The sequence below is a fragment of the Esox lucius genome, chromosome 19, assembly GCF_011004845.1.
Source record: "Esox lucius isolate fEsoLuc1 chromosome 19, fEsoLuc1.pri, whole genome shotgun sequence".
Classification (NCBI taxonomy): Eukaryota; Metazoa; Chordata; class Actinopteri; order Esociformes; family Esocidae; genus Esox; species Esox lucius.
In genome coordinates, this window is record NC_047587.1 from 29,668,791 (window position 1) to 29,696,073 (window position 27,283).

Sequence of the window (27,283 nt, forward strand, 5' to 3'; positions counted from 1 at the left end):
CTTAAAATACTCACCTGTGTTCGGTTGTGTTCTGGGAAGATACGAATTACGATCTAAATGACCAGATAAAGAGTTCAGAACCAGTGATCAATTAAATGAAAAGAAACACTGAACAGTATGAAATAAGGTTATTGTTCAGTCGTTAAATACCTTTAACTGGTCATTAGGAACTTCCCAAAACTGTTGAACATAGCCGAGTATTTTGTATATTATGATCCGATGAAGGCAAATGTTATAGTATACATTCAGTAAAACCAATGTCCGTGTTGTAATGACTGAAACTCTAACATAATTCCACCTCCTGCTGTGCCAATACCTGCTGTTCTACGGATGAAGTAGTAACACGTTGAAAACTTTGTATCTAAATTGGTTAAATAAGGTGCCCAGTAGAGGTCGGTGTTTGAAAGTACCTTGACATCGAAGAACTTTGGTAGCCAGCACTTTTCAACAAGCTTTGAAAGAGCACGTGATCAAACGAAGCCTCGGATGTCACAAATCACGTACTACCGACTGTCACTTAAACACACGCATTCGCACATCTTGCGGAATTAGCCCTGGTTTCAAAACTAAACCGTGCGGAGCACGGTTTATAGGAGTTACATTACTATAAGTGTTCCTACTCATTTGAGTCCAATGTAGTCCTTGCAAGGAGTGGGCAATGTTCGTGACACCGTAAGAGTGACTAACGTAATGAAATAAATACAATTATGAAAGGAAAATAATAATTGAAGGCAAAACCGATATAATATAATTAATTGTCAGCGTGCTATTGTTTTGCTGTTCCCGTCAAGAGGAAGAGGGCGGATCCCATTTCGTCGATTAATCCCATTGGTTAATCGTTGTCAAAATTGCGCCCATTTTTCGGAATCGTCTACTTGTATTGGTGTTGTTCTGATTTGCATGAAATTGTTTCAAGCAATTGGGTGGTGAGACGCCAATCACCTGCAAGAGAGACACCACTGAATATGCATTCTTCTACTTTTCCAGCACAGACGGAACACAGTTGCAGACAAAGTGGCTTGAGAAGGTCTCAAATACTCAATGAAATAATGCTTTTATCCATCAGCCAGAAACAGTAGCTACACTACTTGGATTCCCCTTTGTAACCAGAGTTATGTGAGTATGCTGTTAAATATTTTCCAAATATTTAGGTAATAATGCTGCTTGTTCTTGATCTTCTGTTGTACAGTACAGTACAGTAATCTTGACAGAAGGGTTGGCTAAAGTTGGGTTGTTTTCTAGCGATGGTACTATTAGGTAATGACCTGACTGACCTGCTGATTAACTTATTTTGATTGCTAGTGTAGAATAACTAGCTGGACTAAGACGGTTACATATCTTTCTTTCGGACTTTGGTCACTAGAAACTGTTTTCGATTTAACGCGAGCTAATGTCGTTAGCTTACTGGGCTGCTATCCTTTATAGCCGGCTAACGTTAAGAGCTACAACTACTGTAGCTTGTCCAGGTTTTGGCAAAATGGCAAAACCCTCGATAATTACCTAGCTAGTTAGAGCTATCGTGCAAGCCCTGGCCTGATCAGAGCATTCAAAAATTGTAAAGCTCTGACTTGCTGTCAGCAGTCTGGTTGGCATTTCTTAATAAAGTTAGTTTTTAAAATAATGTTGCAATCATAATCCGACTATAGTTATCCTTCTGTGCCACATGTTTTGGAATGCTATTTTGATGTCATGATGTGCCTTGTTTGTTTAATTTAGGGATATCTATGTTTGGCAATGAATGGCTGCTACCTTAAACATTTCTGTCAGTTTCTAAGATTTCTAGACAGAAAGCTAGCCGTCTAATAACAACACCTTTGAGTGCATTGTCATATTGTTAGTGTTTTAAGACCATATGCATTCCTTCATAATTTATTAATATATTCATTTTGTTTGAATAATGATAACCTTTGTTTTGATTTTTTATTTCCCTGTGTATCATTTTGCCCACGACAGTCAAAGTGGGTGTTTGGAAACAAATGTGAATATATTTACATATACAACCCTGATTGGCTATTAGGATGGTCCAGACCCCACCCCTTTACCCAGATGAATGTTCATTGGTCTGTTTGATTTCATTATCTAGGCCAAAAGCTTTATCCCCTTCTGAACAGGCTAAAATTATTAGCCTTTTTGCACAAAAGGGAATTGAGAGTGTACATCTTTCATTTCCTAAATGGGGTGTATGTATTAAGGATAATTAGTCAAATCCAACATCAGTTTAAGGCCCCTTGTTCTAAGGAAAATTGTTCAAATCCAATATCAGTTTAAAGCTCCTTGTTATATCTGTGCTCTAAACTTTTTTTCTGATAGAAATAGTGCAAACCAAGAGCTATCCCTGTTGTAGCAAGTGAAAAATGTCTTTAACTAAAACTAAATAATAGCACTTTGCAGTTTAACTTTGGCTGGGCCTTCATAATTGTCTAGTTTGGTTGTTGGTCATGTGAATAGGATGCAAAAGGTAAACAGCACAAGAAAATTCAGACTTTCGGGTTCCTGCTCAACAAAATGGATACATATAACAAACCAATAAATATAGATTACTGAACACACCACCACCAAGTAGTTTCAGATGGATGGGGGGGTTTTCACAGTGCCATGGATGGTTTATCATTACTGCCCACTGGTGCTCCTTGTTTTCATGCTATGCAGAGCCGTTTCTATACCAGTATGTAATGTAGTGGGCCAGGACATTATCAGTGGTGAAACAGTAGTAATTCAATAGGGCCAAGGGTGGTATAGACACATTTCTTTGTCACCTAAGGATTTAGTGCAGGCGTCGGCGAAGATTTTTGTACAGAGTGCCAATATAATATTTATAATTCTGTTTGTACTGATCTGTGTGCTGGATTTTGATTTTCATATCCACCCTATCTGCCTGCCTGCCTGGCTAAGCCAAACTGAGGCGCTATCACTTTATTGCCTCAAAGTTCCACCCCCAGTAGATCTAGGCCTGCCTACCTGCCTCGTATGAGGGAAGGCTTATGAGGCAACCATCTGGATGCTGAATCCAAAACAGGCATGTGCAGGTTTTTAAAAGCATGTGTATTTTAGAACACATTTGTAGACATTTTATTTGGCAGGCTGTTATGTTCTTTTCACAATTTTTTTTATTTCATTTCAAGTCCCAATGGGTGTTTACATGAGAATGCATTTAATGCACCAGCTTATTGGCAAGTCAGTCTAAATCTAGGAACTCTTTTAGATGGAGTGGAGTGTCTAGCAGTCATTGAAGCATGTTGGTGGGACCATGATGCTGCGGAGGATACTTCTCAGCGGCAGGGACTGGAAGCCTGTTCAGGATGGAGGGAAAAATTAGAGGAACAAAAGACAGAGTTTCTAGAAGAAGCTGATCCACAGCACACAGGAACTCAGACTGGGGCAAAGATTAATCTTTCAGCACAACGATGACCCGAAGCACACAACAAATACAATGCAGGGGTGGCTTCGGCGCATCTCTGTAAATGTCCTTGAGTTATCCAACCAAAGCCCGTACTTGAACATCATTAAACGTATCATGGCTCTACAATGCGACAATTTAAATCATGTATGTAACAAAAATGTATCCGCGCAAATGTATACAATTTAGAAGTTTTCACAGGTGCGTTGTTACCAATTTCTGCCCAAAAAAACAACGCTCCTGTAGTTAGGGTGTTTCTGCTTTTTAAATTCATATTTGGTAATCACACAAATAATTACTGATGCCATAATGCACTGTGCAACTCAATGAACCAATCATAGCCCAGCTTAGCCAAGGGGGATGATTCTATGTGCGATTCTATGTTTGATTATAACAGATCGTTTTCAGTTTATTAAAATAAGAGCACGAAAAGCCATTTACTCCGTCCCATCTGCGGTAATGTCATGGTAATGTAGGTCATAAAAAAATCTGAAATGCACTTTCTTACTGCATGTTCTGGGGTAAAATGGCATAAACAAATTTCACACATCAGATGCATCCGGCTCCCAGCTAGTATCTAATTTCAATCTAATCAATTGTTCCCAACAGCGTTTCTACAGTACTACATAAAGATTCTGAATACATATGTACAGGAGATTCTTCTATAAATATATTTCTTAAACCGTTTTCACTTTGTTATTATAGGTTATTGTGTTTAGATTGATTGCAAACATTTTAAATTCAGTCTGTAACAAAACAAAATGTGGACGTTGTTGATTTGCCTGGGCAATTTTGAATGCAGTTGTTGGTGATGGCCTACTTTATCTTGATCATTTATTTGTTTTGGAGCCACAAAGGTTTTAAAGATGATTCATCAGCTTACATCTTGCTGGCTGGCACATAGGGATGTCATTTAAAGTCTACTCTTAATAATCACCATAAAACTGTGAATTGGTTTGATGTCAGTGCTTAAAGGGGAATAATGGAAAATATTGAAAATGTGTCAAGGTTCAAGACTCCCTTTGAGTCATTGTTTAAGCTTGCAGCTCTCTCAGGGAGCACAGGCTTGAGCTAGAGCAAGAGCTACATCAAAGGGTTAAATCCCCCCCCTCTCCGAAGTGCTTGATCAGGGTGGGCAAACTAAGGGGCTGTTTTTGTATTGGTAGGTTTGGGTAAATTTTTTTTATTTTTTGTGGTTATTAAAAACAATCACAGAGAGTTGCAACTCTCTATATCCAGAGAGTTGCAAGCGTACCAAATAGTTCTGGGACCATCTATTTATTCTTGCTTAGGCCCTGTTTAGCCCTCTGGTCAATCATGAGCCAGGGGGCAAAGTGGCCTCCAGATCCATTGTTTTCCAGCCATGAAGGATTAAATCCCTCCTAACTCCTCACACCCAAACCGCCTAAAGACACACATTCTATGCATCTTTAAAGCAGCTGGCTTGAATGTCACATACTCCCTGGAGCTGTTCTTTCATATTCTTTTTCATCATACTCGCTGGCTGGTCAAAGCACCGTGACCATTTGAACCTTGTGCCCCAGTTGCACAGACACCAGCCATTTCCAATGTGCTGTTGGTGCTGGTCGAGTCCCTGTGGATTGATAGAAGCTCTTGGTTATTAGGACAGACTGCAAGCCAGCTGGTGATCCAGTCGCCAACACACGCAGAGAGAAGTTGCCAGCTTTTGACTCGTACTGAAAAGTCCTCCTCCATCCTCCCTGTGTCTGACATGGTGTTGGTATTCCAGAGCTACTCCTCTATGTGAAAAGATCCTGGAAAGGCATTTAGTCGGGAGGGCTGAGATGTTAACAAAGGGAAGAAACAAGACAGAAAACGGGGACCTTTTGTTTCCGGGTTGCCTAGTGGCAATATAATTAGGAGGTCCCATTCATGTGTGAATGTCCTGGAGGTTAGGTGGTTGGTTTCGCAGTGACTGATTCCGGACTGTCCTGATCACACTGAGGTTGACTGACTGTTACTATTGGCAGTAACATAAACCACCACTAGAACTCATTTAATGTTTGCCGATACTAAGTAATGGCAGAGCTCACAAGCTGCATTTCTTTCCCCTTTTGACCTAAAGGGCTTTATGTTTACAGAATCCTTAAACTAAACAATGTCCAGCCTGCCAGAACACACTGTACTGTTTAAGACAAAGGAATATCTGCTTTGTTAGAAGCATGCTAAAATCTGTGTACACATGGGTATTGCACTTATTGTGCTAGCATTGCATTCACAGTGCACTACTCCACTGCATCAACAATTGTTACAGAACTACTCCACGGTTCAGTGCACAGGCAAGCCAACCCTTAAATCAACAGGCCGAATTGAAATCATGTGTGTGTTTTTATTCCATCGCCCCCTCAGATTGTCACAGCAGCTCTATCAGCTCGGCCTCTAGAGGGACCACTTTTTGGAACCGATGCAGACCCCCCCCCAGATCCTCACTGTCAGTGCCTGCGCCTGGGTCAGCAGTTTCTGCCGGCGTAAGTGGTAGAGGAGAATCGGCCGCCCAGACCCCCATCCTCTGGCACCCATTCATTTTGATAAACCGCCAACAGTTCCCCTGGTCTGCCTCCTCCACCCTCTCACGCGCCCCCTCCAACCCCTTTTGCATTTGCTCATCTCTGCCTGGCTTGCTGTGTCACCCCATCTTCTGTGACCGACCCCCTGCATTGTGTTCCCTGTCAACCTTGTCAAACACCCTGCTGATGTGTAATGCCTGCCTGTTGCCCCCTGACCCGACCCCAAAGTCCTGTCCTCTATGGCCCTCAAACTGCATGTCAGCACATATATATATATATATATATACACACACGGGTACAGAGAGTTGGAACAGTGAAACAGAGCTTTCTTTACTCTCTTTGTTGTTGTCTGATGTTTGTTTCCAGGCACTGTAGTTAAAAGAACACAAGATCCTTTGGGGATATGAGTGTTTTGCTATAAGGTAGAAGTAATAACAGTGAGTGAGCAGCAGTGGGGATGCCACAATATTTCCTGTTAGGCTACAGGATTAAAAGGAACATTCAACATTCTAATGAATATAGAGTGCAATGTCTCATTGTATCATCTTAGGAAAATTATGTCACTAATTGAATGCTTTGTGGTATATAATTGCTTCGGAAGCTCAGAAGAAGTTGGTGTGCTTTACTGTTATACTGCATGGTGAATGTTGAGTGAGGCAGGAGAGCCACAGTTTTCAGAGATTCTTTGTGCTGACCATTAATCAACTCCATTTTCTCTCTGAAGCAAGTGCCAGTGAGTCATCTAAACAGGATTGAATATGCATGTAGGCCATAGATATTAACATTCAACAGACTCAAATGTATGATCTACTTCTATTCAATGAATCCGATTAGGCAACTTTCAAGTACGGTTGATTCTGGAAGGCTTTCCCATAAACAGCTGTAGACTTATTTCACACAGGAGATCCATCAAGTGTATTTATGGTGCAGTATAGCTGAATATCAGTTTCTGCCTACATTACTCTGGGCCCCGGCAGGCCCTCTGCAGTATGATATCAGCTCTGTTTATCAAAAAAATCTGCTGAGTCATAACTTTGAAGACGTCGAGCAATGCATATCATATTGACATTGTACGTACTAAGCACGTTTCATTTAAATGAGATGTAGTGTTTGATTTACTATGATTAATCAGATTAAAATGTACGCTAATACAGTGGATTTAACAAGTTACAAGTTGGTTAGTTTGTGTTTTTGATTAAATAGCCCTATGTGCACTTTAGGATGAGCAAGTATAGTAGGCAAAATTATGGAATGGGGTTTCCCATCTTGTTCACTTATACAAATGTAGGATGAAGTTGTTGTAGATATATCTATTTATCAGTGTATTGTTATTTTAAGTCTTTTGGACTGTGGGATTCTGAGCAAATTTAAATAAATGATTATTTATTTTGATTAGTAACAGTAAATCTCCATTGAGATTATTTTTTTTCTTTCTTGTGGCTTAACCGGGGGACAGCATCAAGCTGTTGTTCTGGTTCTCATTAGTTGTTTTGTTTTTGTTGTTTTTCTTTAGTTGGAGAAATTGGGACAAGTGACTCCCTGGAGGTCTCTGAAACGATGTCAGTCAGCGTTCACGAGAACCGCAAGTCCCGGACCAGCACGGGCTCGATGAACATCTCCCTGTACCACAAGCCCTCCCATCCAGACAGCGTGCTGACCCATCTCAACACCCTCCGTAAGCAGTGCATGTTCACCGACGTTACACTATGGGCGGGAGACCGCTCCTTCCCGTGCCATCGAGCCGTCCTGGCCGCATGCAGCCGCTACTTTGAGGCCATGTTCAGCGGAGGGCTGAGGGAGAGCGTGGACGAGGAGGTGAACTTCAGAGACAGTGTCCATCCAGAGGTGCTAGAGCTGCTGCTGGACTTTGCCTACTCATCGCGAGTCATCATCAACGAGGAGAACGCGGAGTCGTTGCTGGAGGCGGCCGACATGCTTCAGTTCCATGACATCCGAGACGCTGCCGCGGAGTTCCTGGAGAAGAACCTGCACTCATCCAACTGCCTGGGCATGATGCTGCTGTCAGACGCCCACCAGTGCAAACGGCTGTATGAGCTGTCCTGGAGGATGTGCCTGGTGCACTTTGAGACGGTGCGGGACACAGAGGACTTCTACGGCCTCGACAAGGACAAGCTGTTGGATCTGATCCTCAGTGATGAGCTGGAGATTGAGGACGAGCAGATCGTATTCACCGCCGTGATGCGCTGGGTGCACTACGACCTGGACGGCCGTAGGGACTACCTCCCTGAGTTGCTGCGAGGCATCCGGCTTGCCCTTCTGCCCTCTGAGTGTCTGATCGATGCCGTGGCCTGCGAGCTGGTGACGTCAGACAAGCGGAGCCAGCAGATAGTGGAGGAGGCCATGCAGTGTAAGAAGAAGATCTTCCAGAACGACGGGGTCGTCACCAGCCCCTGTGCCCGGCCACGCAAAGCAGGCCACACGCTTCTCATCCTGGGAGGACAGACCTTCATGTGCGATAAGATCTACCAGGTGGACCACAAAGCCAAGGAGATCATTCCCAAGTCAGACCTGCCCAGCCCGCGGAAGGAGTTCAGTGCCTGTGCCATTGGCTGTAAAGTCTATGTGACCGGGGGGAGGGGCTCTGAGAACGGGGTGTCAAAGGATGTTTGGATCTATGACACAGTCCATGAGGAGTGGTCTAAAGGAGCGCCCATGTTGATAGCACGTTTTGGCCATGGCTCAGCTGAATTGGAGAACTGCCTGTATGTGGTAGGTGGTCACACTGCCATAGCAGGCGTCTTCCCTGCCTCTCCCTCAGTCTCCCTAAAACAGGTAGAGCGCTACGACCCGCTCACCAACAAATGGACCATGATGGCGCCTCTCCGAGACGGCGTCAGCAACGCCGCCGTGGTTAGCGCCAAGCTAAAGCTGTTTGTGTTCGGTGGCACTACCATCCACAGAGACAAAGCCTCGAAGGTTCAGTGCTACGACCCTCTGGAAAACCGCTGGGCCATCGCGGCAGAGTGTCCACAGCCGTGGAGATACACGGCCGCCGCCGTCTTGGGGAGCCAGATCTTTATCATGGGCGGAGACACAGAGTTCACGGCCGCCTCTGCCTACCGCTTTGACTGTGAGGCCAACCAGTGGTCTCGGGTTGGGGACATGACCTCTAAACGAATGAGCTGCCATGCGGTGGCCTCTGGGAACAAACTCTACGTGGTGGGGGGCTACTTTGGGACACAGCGCTGCAAGACGTTAGACTGTTATGACCCCACGTCTGACAGCTGGAACAGTATAACCACAGTGCCTTACTCTCTAATTCCTACTGCATTTGTAAGCACCTGGAAACATCTGCCTGCCTAGCAAACTTCAGCATAAACCGGGAGAGGTCGTCCTATCTGGGTAAGCAATGTTTCTTCTCAACGTCTCTTTAAAAGAGCACACCTGTCAGAACATGCAGAGCATGCCCTCTGTGTACCTCCTTTCAACATATTCATGGGGCAATGGCTAATGTGTGTTCTGTATTCCCCCAATGCCTGACTGGCTTCTCTCACTAGAAGGCTTTCAAGTGAACGAGCTTTAGAAGTCGGCTAGCTTCACACACTGCAGACGGCTCTTTGTCAGGATAAGTGAATGCCAGACTGCTAAGCTTGTCTAGGTCTTGCTCTTTGAAGTAACGTGGGGAATACGTCTAATTCTATTTCAGAGGGCTGTATCTGTGAGGTGGGGCTACTTGGGTTGGGGACGGGCGGCAGCATCCCTTTGACTGTGGAAAGTAACTAAAGCAACGACACTGCAGGACCTGGATGATGATGATAACAGTGGATTCTAGGAGTGGTAGCTAATAGCTACAGTAGCAATAAAGGCTCTAAGTTTTATCAGGGGGGAAATCCCTGCGGCTCTCAGACAGGATCAAAATGACACATCTTACCCTACGGAGCAGTAAGCCACTCAAACATTGATTTGTGATCGACATTACAGAGGGTTTCCAGTCAATTGGCTATTAGCTCACAAGCTGGAGAACACACTGGGGGTCAATTAGTGGAAATTACAGAGACTGTTGAGAGAACAGGGAGAGAAACGGAGATCCTCTAATGGGGTGTGTTTTGTTGTGAAAATCAGGAGGTCCCAAAAGTACCAGTACCCATTAAATATCAAGCCTAATGTATGCCACTGTAATGGATTTCTAAACTGGTGACTTTTTATTGTGAACAAATAATGACCAGATTAGCCCAGCATAGCTATTTACGGTTTGGTGATCTTTAATTGCAGTGAGTTTTAAGTAGGGATGTGCCTTGGAAATGATTTAATTATTGGAGTAGTGTCTTTTTTCTCAAGTATCCGGATGTTATGTTATTAAAAACTGCACTGGTATGTTTTTAGCCTGAGCATTACTACTCTATAATGGTCAAAGGATCCGGTGTTGTTCTCAAAGTCGGCACAATGGCCACTTGTGTGAGGAAAGGCACAGTGGCGCAGATGGAGGAAGGGAAAGCAAGGAGTGGTAGCCAGCTATGGAACCAGCTACAGAACATGAAGTCACTATTTATCAACAGTGCCTTTCTTGAATATTTAAGACTAGAGAGGCTAGCTCAGCTAGCTAGGTATCTGCTATTGGATTATCTTACAGTGTTCTGCACTTTCTCAACTGCATTGAGCTTTAACAACAGCCTAAGTTTAAATAGCTTTTTGTGGCAAAGTCATTTTAATCTCTGCAACTTTGTTAATTTATTCCACACTGTCATCCACTTACTAACATTACATATTGCTCCTTTTTAACTGAGCTACCACATCACTAGTGTGGCTTTGATTGACCAAGGTCAAACAACCATGTGTGAATGAGCATGGTGTGAAAGACATCTTTGACATTTTGTTTTAATGAGAAAATAACTAATTTAATGTGATGGTATATCCTTGTAAACATGCTAGTTTGGCATTTTTAATGTATTTACAAAAATATTTTTGATTTACATTAATGTTTTGACATGTTTTCCTACTTACAAAGCATGTAGAGGTCTGTACTGTGAGAGACAGAATCTAAAACAAAAATCCTGAAAATCACATTGTAAGATTTTTAAATCATTAATTTGCATTTTATTGCATGACATAAGTATTTGATCACCTACCAACCAGTAAGAATTCCGGCTCTCACAGACCTGTTAGTTTTTCTTTAAGAAGCCCTCCTGTTCTCTACTCATTACCTGTATTAACTGCACCTGTTTGAACTCGTTACCTGTATAAAAGACCTGTCCACACACTCCATCAAACAGACTCCAACCTCTCCACAATGGCCAAGACCAGAGAGCTGTGTAAGGACATCAGGGATAAAATTGTAGACCTGCACAAGGCTGGGATGGGCTACAGGACAATAGGCAAGCAGCTTGGTGAGAAGGCAACAACTGTTAGCGCAATTATTCGAAAATGGAAGTTCAAGATGACGGTCAATCTCCCTCGGTCTGGGGCTCCGAGCAAGATCTCACCTCGTGGGGCATCAATGATCATGAGGAAGGTGAGGGATCAGCTCAGAACTACACGGCAGGACCTGGTCAATGACCTGAAGGGAGCTGGGACCACAGTCTCAAAGAAAACCATTAGTAACACACTACGCCGTCATGGATTAAAATCCTGCAGCGCACGCAAGGTCCCCCTGCTCAAGCCAGCGCATGTCCAGGCCCAATGACCATCTGGATGATCCAGAGGAATGGGAGGTCATGTGGTCTGATAAGACAAAAAAACTTCACTTGCCATTTTTGGAGGAAAAACCCCAAGAACACCATCCAAACCGTGAATCATTGAGGTGGAAACATCATTCTTTGGGGATGCTTTTCTGCAAAGGGGACAGGACGACTGCACTGTATTGAGGGAAGGATGGATGGGGCCATGTATCGCGAGATCTTGGCCAACAACCTCCTTCCCTCAGTAAGAGCATTGAGGATGGGTCGTGGCTGGGTCTTCCAGCATGACAACGACCCGAAACACACAGCCAGGGCAACTAAGGAGTGGCTCTGTAAGAAGCATCTCAAGGTCCTGGAGTGGCCTAGTCAGTCTCCAGACCTGAACCCAATAGAAAATCTTTGGAGGGAGCTGAAAGTCCATATTGCCCAGCGACAGCCCCGAAACCTGAAGGATCTGGAGGTCTGTATGGAGGAGTGGGCCAAAATCCCTGCTGCAGTGTGTGCAAACCTGGTCAAGAACTACAGGAAACGTATGATCTCTAATTGCACCTGTACCAAATATTTACTTCTGCTTTTCTGATGTATCAAATACTTATGTCATGCAATAAAATGCTAATTAATTACTTAAATTATAATTATGATAAAAATTACAGACTTCTACATGCTTTGTAAGTGGGAAAACCTGCAAAATCAGCATTGTATCAAATACTTGTTCTCCCCACTGTAGGTACCTCTTTCTTCAGGGACATGTCCACTTACCTGTGCTTTGAGCTGAGTTTTTGTTTAGATTTTTTCTATGATGGGATAATAACGGCTCTCGTGTGTGATTATTAACACTTACCTCACAGCCAACATCACAGGGCTACATTTGACAGGAGGAGCAGGTGGCCCAGCTTCATAATCTGCCCATTGGGGGCCAGGATATAGAGACTGGAACCACAGGGTGGCTGGCTCCCTCCGCTTGCAGGAAGATGCCAGTGGGCTGTCTGGAATATTGGTTGGGTGGCTACCCAAAGGAAGCAGGTTCTTACAGCTGCTTGCATACATTTGCCTTTCCCCATCCTTTCAGCCATCTTTCCCCAAACGCTTAAGACTTGTAATTTTCATAGAATCAACCAGAGGGAATGACTGTCACTGACCTTCCCTGTACCTGAGGTGAGACGTTGGGGCAGATACCCAGAGGCTTTGGTCCGTTCTAAATATACATGTGGACCCTCCTTGTGAAATGGGACTGTGTCAGTGCGGAAACCAAAAAACAGAAGAGGAGAACGAGCTCCATAAATGATGGATATTCTGGAACGGGGCTGGGATGCTTGTTCCAGCCCATACATTTTTAAACAACTGCAGCAGGCGAAAGGGAAGAAGGGGGAGAGGAGAAGAGAAGGGGAGACTGCCTGAGACACTCAACCAGCCTGACAAGGATCTCTCTGGTACTGTGCCTGCACTTTGCCACAGTCCACCACTCTATTGTCGAACCAAACATAGTGTAGGGCTATATCATTACAACAGTGGACAGAAGATCACAGGATATACTAATGTGTGTTATAATCAATTAATGTGTCCGGTGTGCTTTGTTAACCACCTCTTATCAAATCAATCAGCTCTGGACATTAGACTTTTACACCTATGCAGTCTCTAGGCTTGTAAAACTAATGCTTACATATTTAATGGGACTAACAGTAACCTGGCCTGACTTAGTTTTTCCAAGCCAGCCCATGAGCAGAACAAGGCCTGTACAAGTAGTCAGTCTTATTCATCCGATATGAGGAATGGCTCTTTGAAATATAATTCATGCTTAAAATCTGTCCATTTAAAAAAAAAAAAAAAAAATTTATGGATTTCATTTAATTTAAGGAGTTTTAGAGCCATCTTTACTCTGACACAATTATGGCAGCAGGGGTCATATCATTAAGACACATGGTTTCTTTAGTGTTTCTACCATCTTGGTCTCACAGGCTTTGCTTCCCAAAGCCCAGTTGCACATGGCTCTAATTATTATCCAAAGGGAGTTGTAGGCCTGTTAGAAAGCTCTCTGGTATCTGAGGGGACTCAACGCAAAGGCCCTGATCCTCTGCTCACTCCTTACACATGTCCCCCTTCCTCCCTGCTCATGGTCTGTTATGGAAGAATATGTACACTGTTATGTCAACAGGAAAGGTGGAGTGTTGCTGAGGACACAGTAAAAGCTCTGCTTTAAGCCGTTTCATTGTGTCCTCGTGCTGCTTCTGTGGTCTGTAGGAATGCAGTCAGAGGAATGCCTTAAAGAGACTATTCTTAATTTCCTCCACCATCCACTGGCAAGCGTTCGCCCTGCCCCCTCACACTTATCACTGTTTCGCAACGGTAAACCTGCTAGGCTTATATTTCTTGGGAATTAGCAGCCATGAGCTGGGGTGAGCTGCTTTTTAGCTAGCTTGTTGGCAACTCAGCAATAGTAGCTAGTTTTGGGTGGAACATGTCAACTTTGTGTGCTGCTCTGCTTAGCAGCATCCCTCTTCTGTTTGGTTTAATCTGAAGGATGACTGGTTTAGCTATGTTAGCTGACTTTACCTAGCTAGCTAATGTTGGGAAAATGCTAGTTTTCATTGCTGTCAAACTTTAGATTTACTCACCATATTTACTGAAATCACCACTACATTAAAAAAATACAATATGACTTCCTCAGCAAAGCATGCATGCTGTGATTTACTGTTATTTTTCTAAGGCTAATTAACGTGGGGGGAAGTACATTCTGCTCGCCATTTGAAAAGAATCTTGACTCTTGAGCCCTATTTTGGCAAGATTAAGGGGTTGTTCTTACCCAAATCACCAAGCTCTGACAGCGCGAAACATTCACATACCAAATGTCTCTAAATGTTATGTAAATTGACATGTCGCCACTCTAACTCTTGTTAATGGGAATAGGCCCATAATGAGACCCTTCTACTAACAGCAGCAGCACATTTAGCTCAGCTTTACACTGTTTATAGTGGCTGACTTTGGCTAATATTTATATTATAGAGTTGAATCTTGTGCATGGAGTACAGTGGTTGGTTGTGGGAGGAAGAAGGAGAGTGGAAAAGTGGCCTATGAAGAAGTGTTTGTGTCTGTGAGTGTCAGTGTCTTGGCTTGGAGTTAGTGTGGGATTCCCGCTTTGTGGGTTAGGCCTACACACTACAGTTTTGATTGAATTACGCCCAAGCAGAAAATGAGAGGATATAACTGGAACATCCTGATCTCTTTCACTCACTGTCAGCGAACTGTTAGCCTGGTTACAGAATGAATCAAGACACTGCACTAAAGGTCTCCTACTCTCCCTATGCTATTATATTTTAAAGCATATTTTTATGAACACATTGGGCTCACAGGCAACTGTTAATGCTGGTTGACCATAACATTTAGAACATGCATATAATGGTGTCTCTATAATGAAAAGGTCTGTAAGCCCACCAAAACCCCTGGACAATTTGGCAAAGTGGCAGCAGAGATGTGTGACAGGCTGTGTTCCAGGGGAGCTCTCCTATCGCCGTCATCTGAGCTTTACCACAGTCAGTGGTCCACAGAAGGAGAAAGCTAGAGCCTGCTGGGCTGCTGCAGACACCTCTGGATACAGTCTGCCTTCTCTCACCAGAACTTTCCATCTGATACAACCACACTCCATATAAGTCTTAATGGCTGCAGTTAATGGGGAATGTTAAAGACATGGCTATTTCTTTAGCTTTAGTAGGGAAGTGCAGACCTGATTGTAATGGCCTGGCTGTTTTACTGCAAACATATTAGACTCCAATGTTGTGCTGTTTTCATACTGTTTTACCTAATGTTGAATATGTGGCCTGACGTACACAGAGCACCATCCAGCCAACTTAATCCATGAGACCTCATTGCTTTAGCCTCTGAGCCCTGGTGACGCTTGTCATTATCAAAATGCATGGCTCCAGACTGTGACCACTTTGCTTTTCCAGTTACATCAGCGAGACCTTCAAAAACAAACTACTTAACTATTTTTCCCCAAGTTTCATGATTTAGTCAAATATTAATGTGAATCATTCTTGTCTTGATATCAAAATCTACTTTTTGTCTTGGTCTGTCTGTGCGTGCGTGTGTGTGTGCTTTTTGAGCCTTTTACCCTCACTCACCCCTATCCCGTTGTGACGACAGCATCCTGTTGGTGCACAAGACAGGTCCTAGTCTGGGTAGGTAGACCTAGGTCCTAATGTTAGTAGCCTAACCATATATCCAAAGGATAGCAGTCTAAATGTTAGTGTCATTTTTCACACTGAAAGCCTCAGGGAGAGAAATGGAACAGTGTTTAGATTTACTACGCTATAGGCATTGGCTGGTGTGCATTCAAGGAGTCTATTAGTTCTTTGATCTTTTCCCTGCTCATTTGACCTCTGCCTGAGTTATGGAGATTGTAAAAACCTTTCTGGGATGAAAATTGTCCTTTTACAAGCTCTACAATCTATATTTTACGAGTATCTATCAATTGGTCAGTAAACTCTGGCCATATTGTGAAAGATTTCATAGCCATCCATTAAAAGAAGAATCAGGCCTTTTAAAAAGGTGTTGCTTTGTTAGGTTCCACTATTTTGTGGCTTAAAGTGTCCATGTTGAAAGTTTAAGCATAATTTATTATAAGAACCATACCACCATTACCATCATAATAGCTCCCTGTGCTGTTCCTAGTCAACAGCATTATCATCAGTTCAATAAAACATATATAGCCTTTAGCACAACACGAGCTATACGTACAGATGAAATTCAGAATGCTTCTTGGCATTCTGCACAATGTGATCTTATGAAGGCCATAAGATCGCATATTTCTCTCTTCCTCTGAAATGTGTTGTTTGGTGACTTGTCATACATAGTACATGACTTGGAATAGCTTTGTCATTATACATCCACAGCTTCATGAAAACTTTCAGAGAATGTTTATTTCTACTATTATTCTTATCACAGGTTCTCCCGAATATAGCTGAATCCAATCTGGTATCAGACTTTGTTGGATAAGGCATTGTTTAGTTAACCATCAGATCACGTGTGGTGGCCATAAGTCTGCGATCAGTGTGACAATATGTGAAATACCGACTGTATCCAAAATTATAAAATGTCCTGATAATTGGTTTTATATATAAAATTCACATTTCCTACATTTTGCAATGGTTCAGGGTAGTTATTACAACATTAATCTCTCTTCTCCGCATATTCTACATCTTGTCTTGTTTGACATCAGCTTATTGCACCAGACAGCCAATTGTGCAAGGGAGAAGTTCAAATAACCCTGATGTAGTCATTATGAAATTCGCTGTGTGATCAGAAGCTTTTTCCATAGGAAGAGTGCTGGTTATAAGTTAAGTAATTGGAAATGTGTTATTTGTCATTGCAATATAAGTCAAATATGTCTAACTTGTTGTATGTGACGTGATTAATAATGACTCCTCTCAACTCTATAAGGCAGTTTGTAAACTGTAATTACTCTAGCCTACTATCAGACACCACTTTTGTAGACATACAATTGCGAACAGGCCAGGTAAGGCGTGCTCAGGCCATATTTAAAAAAAATCTATGAAAGCTACAAATCACCGCAAATGTTTCTTTTAAGAGTTCCTTGGTGTGTTCTTAGCATACGGATACCCCTGCTTCTTGTACCAACGTTTGATATTTAGGATGTCTTTATGAAAATGCTAAACTACTGATTAAGCCGTGTTGGACTAGAAAAGCTACTATATAACAAACTGCATATAAAATGTTAGAATGTTCATTACCAGACAAGTTTAGAAAAAAATGACATGCTTCCATGGGAATAAAGCAGGCATTTCTGCAGATACATTTAAATCAGATGTATTATTATTGCAATTTAGGTCCTCATCTCCAACATATTTTGAATCGGACTGCAGTCGGTTATTGATTTTCTAAAATATTGATGGATGTCATTGGTGTTGGAATGGAATGTTATGGACATACCGGTATCCTGGCTCGGACATACATTTCAGGATCCGGTGAAGACCTGTACCACAAATATAAAATACCGCTACTGGTGTGATGTCATTAAGAAATGGTGAAAATCATGTTAAGTTTCACCAGAACAGCATTTGGCGTTGATGTGTGGTGTTGTTAAAGATAGTCTGGGCGTGTTGCCTTTCAGGGATTTTACAGCTTTGCCAGTTAAAGAAATTGTCTGCATGTATCTGGATGTGTTTACATTCTATTAACATTGTCTCCATGCGAGTCCCACCACATGAAGTTGTTTTCAGTTACACTGAATGTAACTCCTCCTGCCTTTGGCCTAGAGGGAATGTGTTGGGCCGCTGAATTGGGATTGTGTCTCTATCTGTAATCCAGGTAATTTGCCAACCATTGGAACAGTCCTGACCTCTCGCCAACCAACATTTCCTGCTTCCAAAAAGTCTAAACCAGCTAATTGTGTCGCTGTTGCAGAGGCACTAAATCGGATTGCGTGGATATTAATCTGATCTCACTTTGTGGCGCAGTAGGCCTGCATGTTACTTTCGCAGGAAACATGATGTTTTGGCCCAATGTACTGGAGCGCCAACTGGAGAGCCCGATGTAACACACTGGGCTTTGACCTGATAACTAGACGCATGGAGATAGCGATAAGTACACATTCTCTGTCTCTCTCTTACACAAACACACAGATGACAGACTACATATAAAAACAGTTTACTTTCCCCAGAATAGTGGGTCTAAGCTTTGCTTGTTCAACCTGCCAGTGTAAATTGGCAGTGGATTTAGGCAGCAATCTGAACAGGCTGACATGGTGTTGCACTGGTCCCCTTTCCTGGAATCCACTGGGGCTTTGCTTCCCCCATCCGCCCTGAAATTTTAAACCATTTCATCATTGGCATTTAGCAGCCGAGCTATGTTCATTCTTCTCCAGTCTGGGCTGCTGTCTAGGGCAGATAAGGATGTCATGAGCTGTTACACAGCCTGCTGTATTCCAGAGCTCCTGACTGCCACCATTTTGTTGCATTTTGTGACCCTTTAAACATTTCTGTTTTGAATTTGTCTAACAGTAGAATGCATGGTCCCAGACGGGCTCTTGAAAAATACTCTAAATGTTTTTGAGCGTGAATCTGCAGGAGTGAGTCACTACTGTGTTAGCAGAAAACGACAGTGTTCTTAAGGGATGCGCAAGGTTTCTTTGCATTTACATTATAAGTCATTCAGCGGTCTTATCCAGAGCTACATACAGTGGTGCGTACATTTCTGTACTGTGCTCATGTGGGAAACAAACCCACAACCCTGGCTCACCAACTGAACTAGACAGGAACTCCTAGAAGGAGGACCCTGAAGCTGTCAATCGTTACGGAGAGGTATCAGGGTGGACGTGCTTCACCCCGAGGAAGAGCAGCTCCGCCTTCACCAGGTTCAGCTTGCGGTGGTGGGCCGGCGTCCGAGCAGAGATGTTTGCCAGGAACACAGCTGGTGTTGGGTGGGGAAATAAAGTGTCATTGACGTAGCAATATCAGGAGAGACCATGCGAGAATAAGTGGCTTGGTGTGCACCAAGAAAATGTTTTAGCCTCTATAAAGATGTTGTGGTTCTCTACGTTAACTTAAGTTCTGACCATTTCTCAATGTGCTCCACCTTATAGTATTTGTTTACTTTATATCATTTATTATTTAAACAGTAATTTGTTTAATATTTTACCCCAAATAGTTTTTTCTTTCAAAATAAACACATCGCAGGTTTTCATTTTGAAGGAAAAATACGAAAATCTAAAGTCTTATTGTTGCTGCCGAATGTATGTTTCACCGCAGACCTATTTTGATAGCTTATTGTTGCTGCATGATGCTAATACATTGTAGCTAACGTTGTGACAGTTAGCTTCTTACCATGGGTTGTCGCTCAGGCGATGGCTACCTTTATATCAATGTGACGGCAACTTACTGACCGTTCAACGCAAACGTGTGCATGCAGACAGAGCCAATTTCTTTTCTCTAAACTCACTAGCTAATTTGATACTCTGAACGTGCAGGACTGGACGTTGTTGCTCTGCTCGTATGCTCGTGCGATAGTACACTCTGCGCGATTCATTGCTCTGCTGGTCATAAAATTTATGCTCTGCTCTTTAATTTTTTTTTGCCCGCGGGCTGTCTCTGCACATTTTATTTCGCTTCTCCATTGTTGGAGTTGGCTGTTGTTTTGGTTCTGCACTGCTAGCATTAACTTACTCTTTGAACTCCTGTGTTGTCTAACGATATTTTATCAAATTGCTTGTGTTCAATTAGTGTTTTTCCTTTCCTCCTCTTGACAATTTAGCAGAGCAGAGCTTGCACACATGTCATTGCTGACATCTCTGTCTTCTCACTCTACCAACCTCAGTTCTATATAATACAGGTGCTGGTCATAAAATTTAAATATCATCAAAAAGTTGATTTATTTCAGTAATTCCATTCAGAAAGATAAACTTGTATTATGTATTCATTCATTCCACACAGACTGATATATTTAAAGTGTTTATTTCTTTTAATTTTGATGATTATAACTGACAACTAATGAAAACCCCAAATTCAGTATCTCAGAAAATTTGAATATTGTGAAAAGGTTCAATATTGAAGACACCTGGTGCCACACTAATCAGCTAATTAACCCCAACCACCTGCAAAGGCCTTTAAATGGTCTCTCAGTCTAGTTCTGTAGGCAACACAATCATGGGGAAGACTGCTGACTTGACAGCTGTCCAAAAGACGACCATTGACACCTTGCACAAGGAGGGCAAGACACAAAAGGTCATAACTAAAGAGGTTGGGTGTTCACAGAGCTCTGTGTCCAAGCACATTAATAGAGAGGCGAAGGGAAGGAAAAGATGTGGTAGAAAAAAGTGTACAAGCAATAGGGATTACCGCACACTGGAGAGGATTGTAAAACAAAACCCATTAAAAAATGTGGGGGAGATTCACAAAGAGAGGACTGCAGCTGGAATCAGTGCTTCAAGAACCACCACGCACAGACGTATGCAAGACATGGGTTTCAGCTGTCGCATTCCTTGTGTCAAGCCACTCTTGAACAAGACACAGCGTCAGAAGCATCTCACCTGGGCTAAAGACAAAAAGGAGTGGACTGCTGCTGAATTATGTTCTCTGATGAAAGTACATTTGCATTTCCTTTGGAAATCAAGGTCCCCGAGTCTGGAGGAAGAGAGAAGAGGCACAGAATCCACGTTGCTTGAAGTCCAGTGTAAAGTGTCCACAGTCAGTGATGGTTTGGGGTGCCATGTCATCTGCTGGTGTTGGTCCACTGTGTTTTCTGAGGTCCAAGGTCAACGCAGCCGTTCACCAGGAAGTTTTGGAGCACCAACAGAACTCGGCACCTGCACACAGTGCCAAAGCTATCAGTACCTGGTTTAAGGACCATGGTATCCCTGTTCTTAATTGGCCAGCAAACTCGCCTGACCTTAACCCAATAGAAAATCTATGGGGTATTGTGAAGAGGAATACTTATGCGGGCCGAGGGGATACAACCAGAGTTTCACTTTGTTTCCATGACGTGGTATGGGCGTATTTCTATTAGTACATGAGCCCAGTATCGACCCGACACTGGCATCGGGGCATCACTAGTTCACAGTATTGAAGGCAGCGGAACACGACAACAGAGGAGGCCCGATTGTATAGGATGAAGGATGCTGTTTTTGAGAACGATAATGGTTAGAGTTTCTCAGGGACACTGCAGTGTGTTTTAAAGGAGAGGCGGAAGAGATACTGGGTCTGCAGTTTGTCAAGTCAAAGGGGTCAATTGTTGGTTTCTTTGAGGGAAGTATCTCTTGAAGTCAGAGGGATGCAGCCATTAGTCAGGGATGAGTTGATGAGGGAAGTGAGAAATGGGAGGCTGTCTCCAGAGATTTGATCAGAGCAGTGCTGGGAGAATTGGTCAAAGTGTGTGTAATAAATAATAAATCTATGTGTAGTTTATGGGCCTGTGTCAAAAAACACCAACATATGGGGTTCTTCTAAGCAGCCAATCTGCTGCTGCTGCTGCACACAATGTAGAGTCTTAACAACGTATAAGCAACCGGAAATGTGTTTCTTTGAACATTCCCTATTGGCTATTTCTCGCTTCCCATGTGTCTGCTTTTCATAGTGCACTGTATAAGTTAAGTGTCATGCTCTAAGTTGAGTTATGAAGGGAAATATCTTACTGAATGCCTTGTTGAGTTGTGCATTATGTAACATTCACACCAATAAACTGGTGGGCTACATGTGCTTGAGCAGTTGGTTTACCAAACCGCACAGTACTGATTTGATAGATCAGATACTTTGCAATTCTATTTTAGCATGCAAGTTTATTTATATAGCACAAATCATGCATAGAAGCAATTAAATGTGCTTTACAAATAAAAATAAAATAGAATAAAAACAAATGCTAGAATAAAAATATCAAATAGGCATTTCTGTGTGCTTTACATACAATAGGAAAATAGAATAAAAACGAAATAAAAACCTAACTGCTAGATTCCGTTGTAGATTCTACATGGGAGCTATAAAAGATAAGGCTAACAGTGTGGTTAAAGTTGAAGCACTCAGTCACAGGCATGTGAAAAGAGAAGTGTTTTATCTTATCATTTAAATTGATATATTTGGGGCACGTAAAAGATCTGTTAGATTATTCCAGTTGTATGCAGCATAGCTTTGCCATGTTTAGTTTGGACTCTAGGCTCTACTAGCTGACCTGAGTTCATGCATCTAAGAGCCCTGCTCGGTTTATAATCTTCAAACATATCAAAAACAACATTTTTATTATACATTATTTATTAAGAATAGCATCAAATGTAAGAGTAAACAGTTTTGTAAACAAATCTGTTGCTATGCATTTCATAAAAATATTTTCTTTTCACATGCTTTTTTACCATTAATAGCCTTTGAAAAGAACATGTGCAAGTAGAAACACCCCAAAATGTATCAGTTAAATCAAAATAATAATGGACAGATTGATTAACAAAATGGTTGTTGTTGCATCCCTTGTTTAGAGATCTGAAAAAGCAAGCAATTTCTTCAGGCAGAATATTTTAGATTTCTTGTATATTTATACCAACATATTGACCTAACATTGGTATTCTGCAGTTAACTGCGGGTGGAGATGTAGATCAGCATTTTGTTTTTGGAATGCTTTTTTCTGAGGCAGAGAGCCAAAAATGTTATTTTGTTTTTATTTGTTCAAATGTAATTTGCTTCTGGTGGGAAAAGTGACAGTGTGATTCCAAGACTGTTTTTTACCTGGAAAGCATTGTGAAATAATTATTACTTACTCTCATGCTTTCTATAGTGTGATGCTGAAGTAATAGTTTTTTGGGGTGCTACAAAATCATAGGCTGGTGTATTCTGCAAGTTAGTGGCATCAGTGCCACCAGGGGGAAATTCTGTCAGGGGCCCTGCTGAAATGGAAGCATCTCAGCCTCATATCATATGATTATCAGCTATTAGCTTTCTACTAATGTGTTTTCTGCAAATAAATCATTGCTGTTACAATTCCACTTTGATATTGTAGTTTAAAGCACTCTTGTATAATACATGAAAGCAGGATGTACAAAGATGTGGATATCACAAAGCATTGTTAGACATTGATGGAACATGTTGATCTCCACTTCCAGGGCATGTTGAGTCTTGTCTGAGAGACATACAAACACTCTGCTGATGCAGTAGTAGTTAAATAATTTTGTGTAATTGTCTGATGGCTCTTCTCCCTTCACTCATTTGTAAGTAGACTCTGTCAGAAGCTGGACTAAATTCCTTAAGCTTTACAGACTTTGAAGGTTAATACAGCAGGATTACTCATTAATATTATCCTCTTTAAAGTGCTTTAACCCCTGATATCACCAGCAAAGCAAAACTAGTATCATAGGCAGGCATTTTTGTTTAAGTTAAGCTTCATGTATGCAATATTTGACATGCTTCAAACAAATTTAAAACCAACATTAATGTAGGGCTACTAGTGTATGGTAAACGACATGCTTCTGTTTTCCGATATGCTAACCTGAAAAACCACATGTATTTATTTATAGCATTTTGGATTGGGTAGGTAGCATGAGATTTTACTCAACAAAGTAACTTAATCTTGTTTCCTATAACTAAAAAAAGGGTGGTTATTGACACGTTCATATTTTCCGAATAATCTAAAATGCGGTGTTGTCAATGAAATAAAGATCAGGGCTACACTAGCTATATAACTGTAAATAACTTCCTCGCCCAGTGCCGTTTGCAGTCACTGAGATTTGGGGATTTACTGCATCTACCTTGGAATTTTCACACAATGTAATGTGCATTTTTACATTTATAATTTAGTTTACTTTGAACAAGCTAGCTAGTTCTGCAGCAAGTGCACTTCCTGGAATGGGTAGACGCTGAGCTTTGCGATGTACACGCCCGTCGTCCAATTTGCGTTGTTGTATCATAACACAAAGAGGATAGAAAAGCAGCAATAGGTTACACCTATAGCCAGTCTGTTCCCACCTCCTTCCGGATTATTCTTTCACCATGCCCTGTACCTGAAGTCCCTCACATCCTTCTCTGACAATTTTGAATTTAACTCATGACTTAACTTGACAGTCGTAGAGTTGTCTGAGCACAGCATTGCGGCGTACAGATTTCTCGTTCCTCTAGCTAACTGGATGCTCTTATTTATCCAGTCCACTAGTGTTCTCTGAAATTGTCTGATGCTTTATAATGCACTCTCAAATGGAAATCATTAGAATTAAATTGGAGTGCTAAGTGAAAACATGTCAAGGTGACATAAAGAGGATTAACAGTGTTTAGCTCTGAGAGCCGCAGTGGTGGAACCTGGGGTTTCTGTTCTCCGTATCTTCTGGGAAAACGTTCTGCTCTCTGTGGAGCTGAGCACTTGAAAATCCTGCCTATAAGACTAAAGAGAGGCGCACTGTCACTCGCAATCTCCTTGGTTTTTAATTTATGTTCTGCTGGGTTTTCTTTTTTATTATTATATTTTTTTTAAATAAATAATCTCATTGGATTTTCAAACCAGTTTAATTTCTACCTAACTATTTAGATTTTTACAACCAATTGGATACATGTATTTAAAAAGCTTCCAAGATCATATCAATTGAATCTGATTGCAAATGTTTTCTCTGCCACTGAATTAAATTTTTTGACCAAAACTGATCCCATTACAAACTGTGCACATGGCCTTTTTTTCAATTGATACCAGGTCAGTGTGAGCCACCATTCTTCCCTTAGTCAGCCCTCACCACAAGGCCTGCATGACCATGTCATGCCTCAGTTAACACCATAAAAAAGTTTCCACACACGTTTTGATTTATCCTCCCATTGGCCATCAGTAAGGAGGCGATACCTGACCTACATTACCTGCAGGAACTCTCTTTTGTTTGGGGAAAAGAGCTGACTGCTTTGATGCTTTCAAAGTCATCCTCCACCAGTGGCACCAATCCCCCACACCCCCACCCCCGGCAGCTCTGTGGCTGTGTAGAGATCACTGTCCCGTTGTTCCCTAGGCAGCAGGTTCTTCAGACTGCAGTATGGGTCATGCTATACTCGCATGATTATCTGCGCTATGTCTGGAATGCTGACAGAGTGGACAGAGTTGGTTGGTGTATGGGGCGGAAGTGAAGTAGGATGCCTAAAGCTAAAACCAGAAGAATGCAACAGCAGATGTGTAAACTTCATGCGCCTCTGTCATTGCCACTTACTGTAACGATGGAAAGATGTCTCATTGGAGTATCCGTGTCATCAGACATCACCAATTACACGCCCAATCAAAATGAGGTTCTGTTGTGCAGCAGGTTGTATAGAATCAAATGTCAGTACTATTTTGATGATCATTTGACCAAAGAGCTCCTTTTGAAGTTTGTATTTTCTTTTATAGAAAAATTTGACTAATATTTTGTCTTGCTTTAATTAAAGGGATGACGGTCCAGTCTTTACAAGCGGGAGGGAGTCTGATTAAATTGATTCTCAAATCACTGCTCAGTCATTTAATTTATTTTTGGGAAATAAAGTTAAGTGTATCAACCTGCCTGGAGAATGTTCGTTCTGAAGGATGTCATTGTCTTAGAAATATATGTTCATGAAAGTTGAGCTACTTTCATACGACCACTTAAAGTCAAGAGTTGACCAAAGTTACTCTTGCTGAAACCTCCTCAAACTTAATCTGCACAGAACTATGTTGTGTTGATGTTTATGGTCCTCACTGATTATGTTTTTTCCTCAGTGGCAGGTGTTTGCCTCTAAGACATGCGACTTTGGTTTCACCATGCATTTGTCTCTGTTCACAGGTGTCACGTGTCCGGCTGTAGCGACTGATAGCAGCTTGCTGGGGCTTGCCTGACTGCAGCACAACGTGACGTGTCCAGCTTATACGGTTCCGCGAGGGTTGCTCGGCTGTACCAGCTCTGCCGTCAACAACAAATCACTCTGTAAAGAGCGTTTCAGATGACCAGGGTGGGGGGTAGTCCAACACCCTGACGTAGGCCATTCGTGGCTTCTATTTCCTGACAGCACAAAGACATCCACAATATGCTTCCTAACCGTCTTATTAATGGAGAGATACAGACACTTTACAGACAGCTTGCTTTGGTATGTTGCTCAGTATTTCTCACTGACGCCATTTGGAAATGTCTTCTTTTGAAGGACTGATCCACTACTACATAATTCCACCTCTTAACCGGGGCGATATCATTATGGACTTTTTTTGGTAAATGATAATCGATGAATGACAGAAAGGAGGAACACTTGATTCCACTGTATGTGGTGGATTCTGTCTTTTTCCACACAGGGTTCATGACCTTGGCAAACATATCTAACAAACAGCCATACGGTGGAAGACAACTTTACAACAACATAAAACGTACATTTAAGGAAACTAATAATTACTGTATTTACTTAATATCTGTGAAACAGTTCAGCCTGGAACACCACAGCACAATTTACTATTGTAGACCTCATCATCTCAGTATTTCCTGAAGGTATGAATCATACATAATATGCATTGTGGTTTATCTGTTTTAGTGATACTGCATTTGCACTTGGCACTATACATTTGATAATGGGTAAATGAGGGTACTAAGCTTTGATACTGGGTATTTTCTTCTCTGAATTTGGTTTATTTCGGGAGTATGTATGGAATGACAACCGGCACAGAAGCTACAACCCGTTTCTCCAGCAGCCCCTTATAGGAACAGGGGGAACTTAACAAACATTTTAATGATAAAGACTTACTTTTTAAATGGCAGTTTGAGGGGTGCCTTTTAAAGACTGTAATAAGGCCCCCTTGTAAACTGAATTCATTGTGCCTAATACTGGTAGAAAGGTATGTCATAAATTCACTCTGTTGAAGTGTTTGAATAAATGACTTTTTGATGCACTTTGACTGGTTGTTCCATAAGTACAGGGAGGTACTGCTGTTTAAATGGCTGCCACAACTTGCAGGCTTGATTAGAGTCACACCTCTAATGCAGATATTCCAGGGGCTTTAAAGTAGAGGAAATCGGCTTATGATAATTAGTTAGCTTAAGGCAAACAGGGATTTATTCCAGAATTTCATCCCTTTTCTGTCAGAACACTTTCATCATTTTGAGTGGGCACAGAGCAAAACCAGCCAAGTAGCTGTGCTTTAGTAAGTCAAGCAACAACTATATCTATTCACAATGCTGTAAGGTACACAGTAAATCAGGCGTAAGATGCACAGTTTTATTTTCATTATCTAAGGAAAACACTTATGCTACATCTATTCTGTAGGTTCACTTCCATATATAA

The 27,283-nt window shown here is 41.9% G+C and overlaps 1 protein-coding gene across 3 annotated transcripts; it reads left to right on the forward strand.

Annotated features, from left to right (window-relative positions):
- Window positions 1–938: 938 nt before the first annotated feature.
- On the forward strand, window positions 939–26,891 carry LOC105018510 (kelch-like protein 25). Of its 3 annotated transcripts, none has more exons than XM_010884002.3 (4): window positions 939–1,116; window positions 5,768–5,886; window positions 7,439–9,288; window positions 9,593–10,519. In XM_010884002.3, exons 2-3 carry the CDS (start codon window positions 5,823–5,825, stop codon window positions 9,247–9,249), a joined length of 1,875 nt encoding a protein of 624 aa, XP_010882304.1. In that variant the 5' UTR covers window positions 939–1,116; window positions 5,768–5,822; the 3' UTR covers window positions 9,250–9,288; window positions 9,593–10,519. The 3 variants fall into 3 exon arrangements, with proteins under 3 accessions (XP_010882304.1, XP_010882303.1, XP_010882305.1); XM_010884001.3 differs by lacking the exon at window positions 9,593–10,519 and adding an exon at window positions 25,804–26,891 and having other exon boundaries at window positions 940–1,116; XM_010884003.3 differs by lacking the exons at window positions 5,768–5,886; window positions 9,593–10,519 and adding an exon at window positions 25,804–26,891 and having other exon boundaries at window positions 940–1,116.
- Window positions 26,892–27,283: the final 392 nt, after the last annotated feature.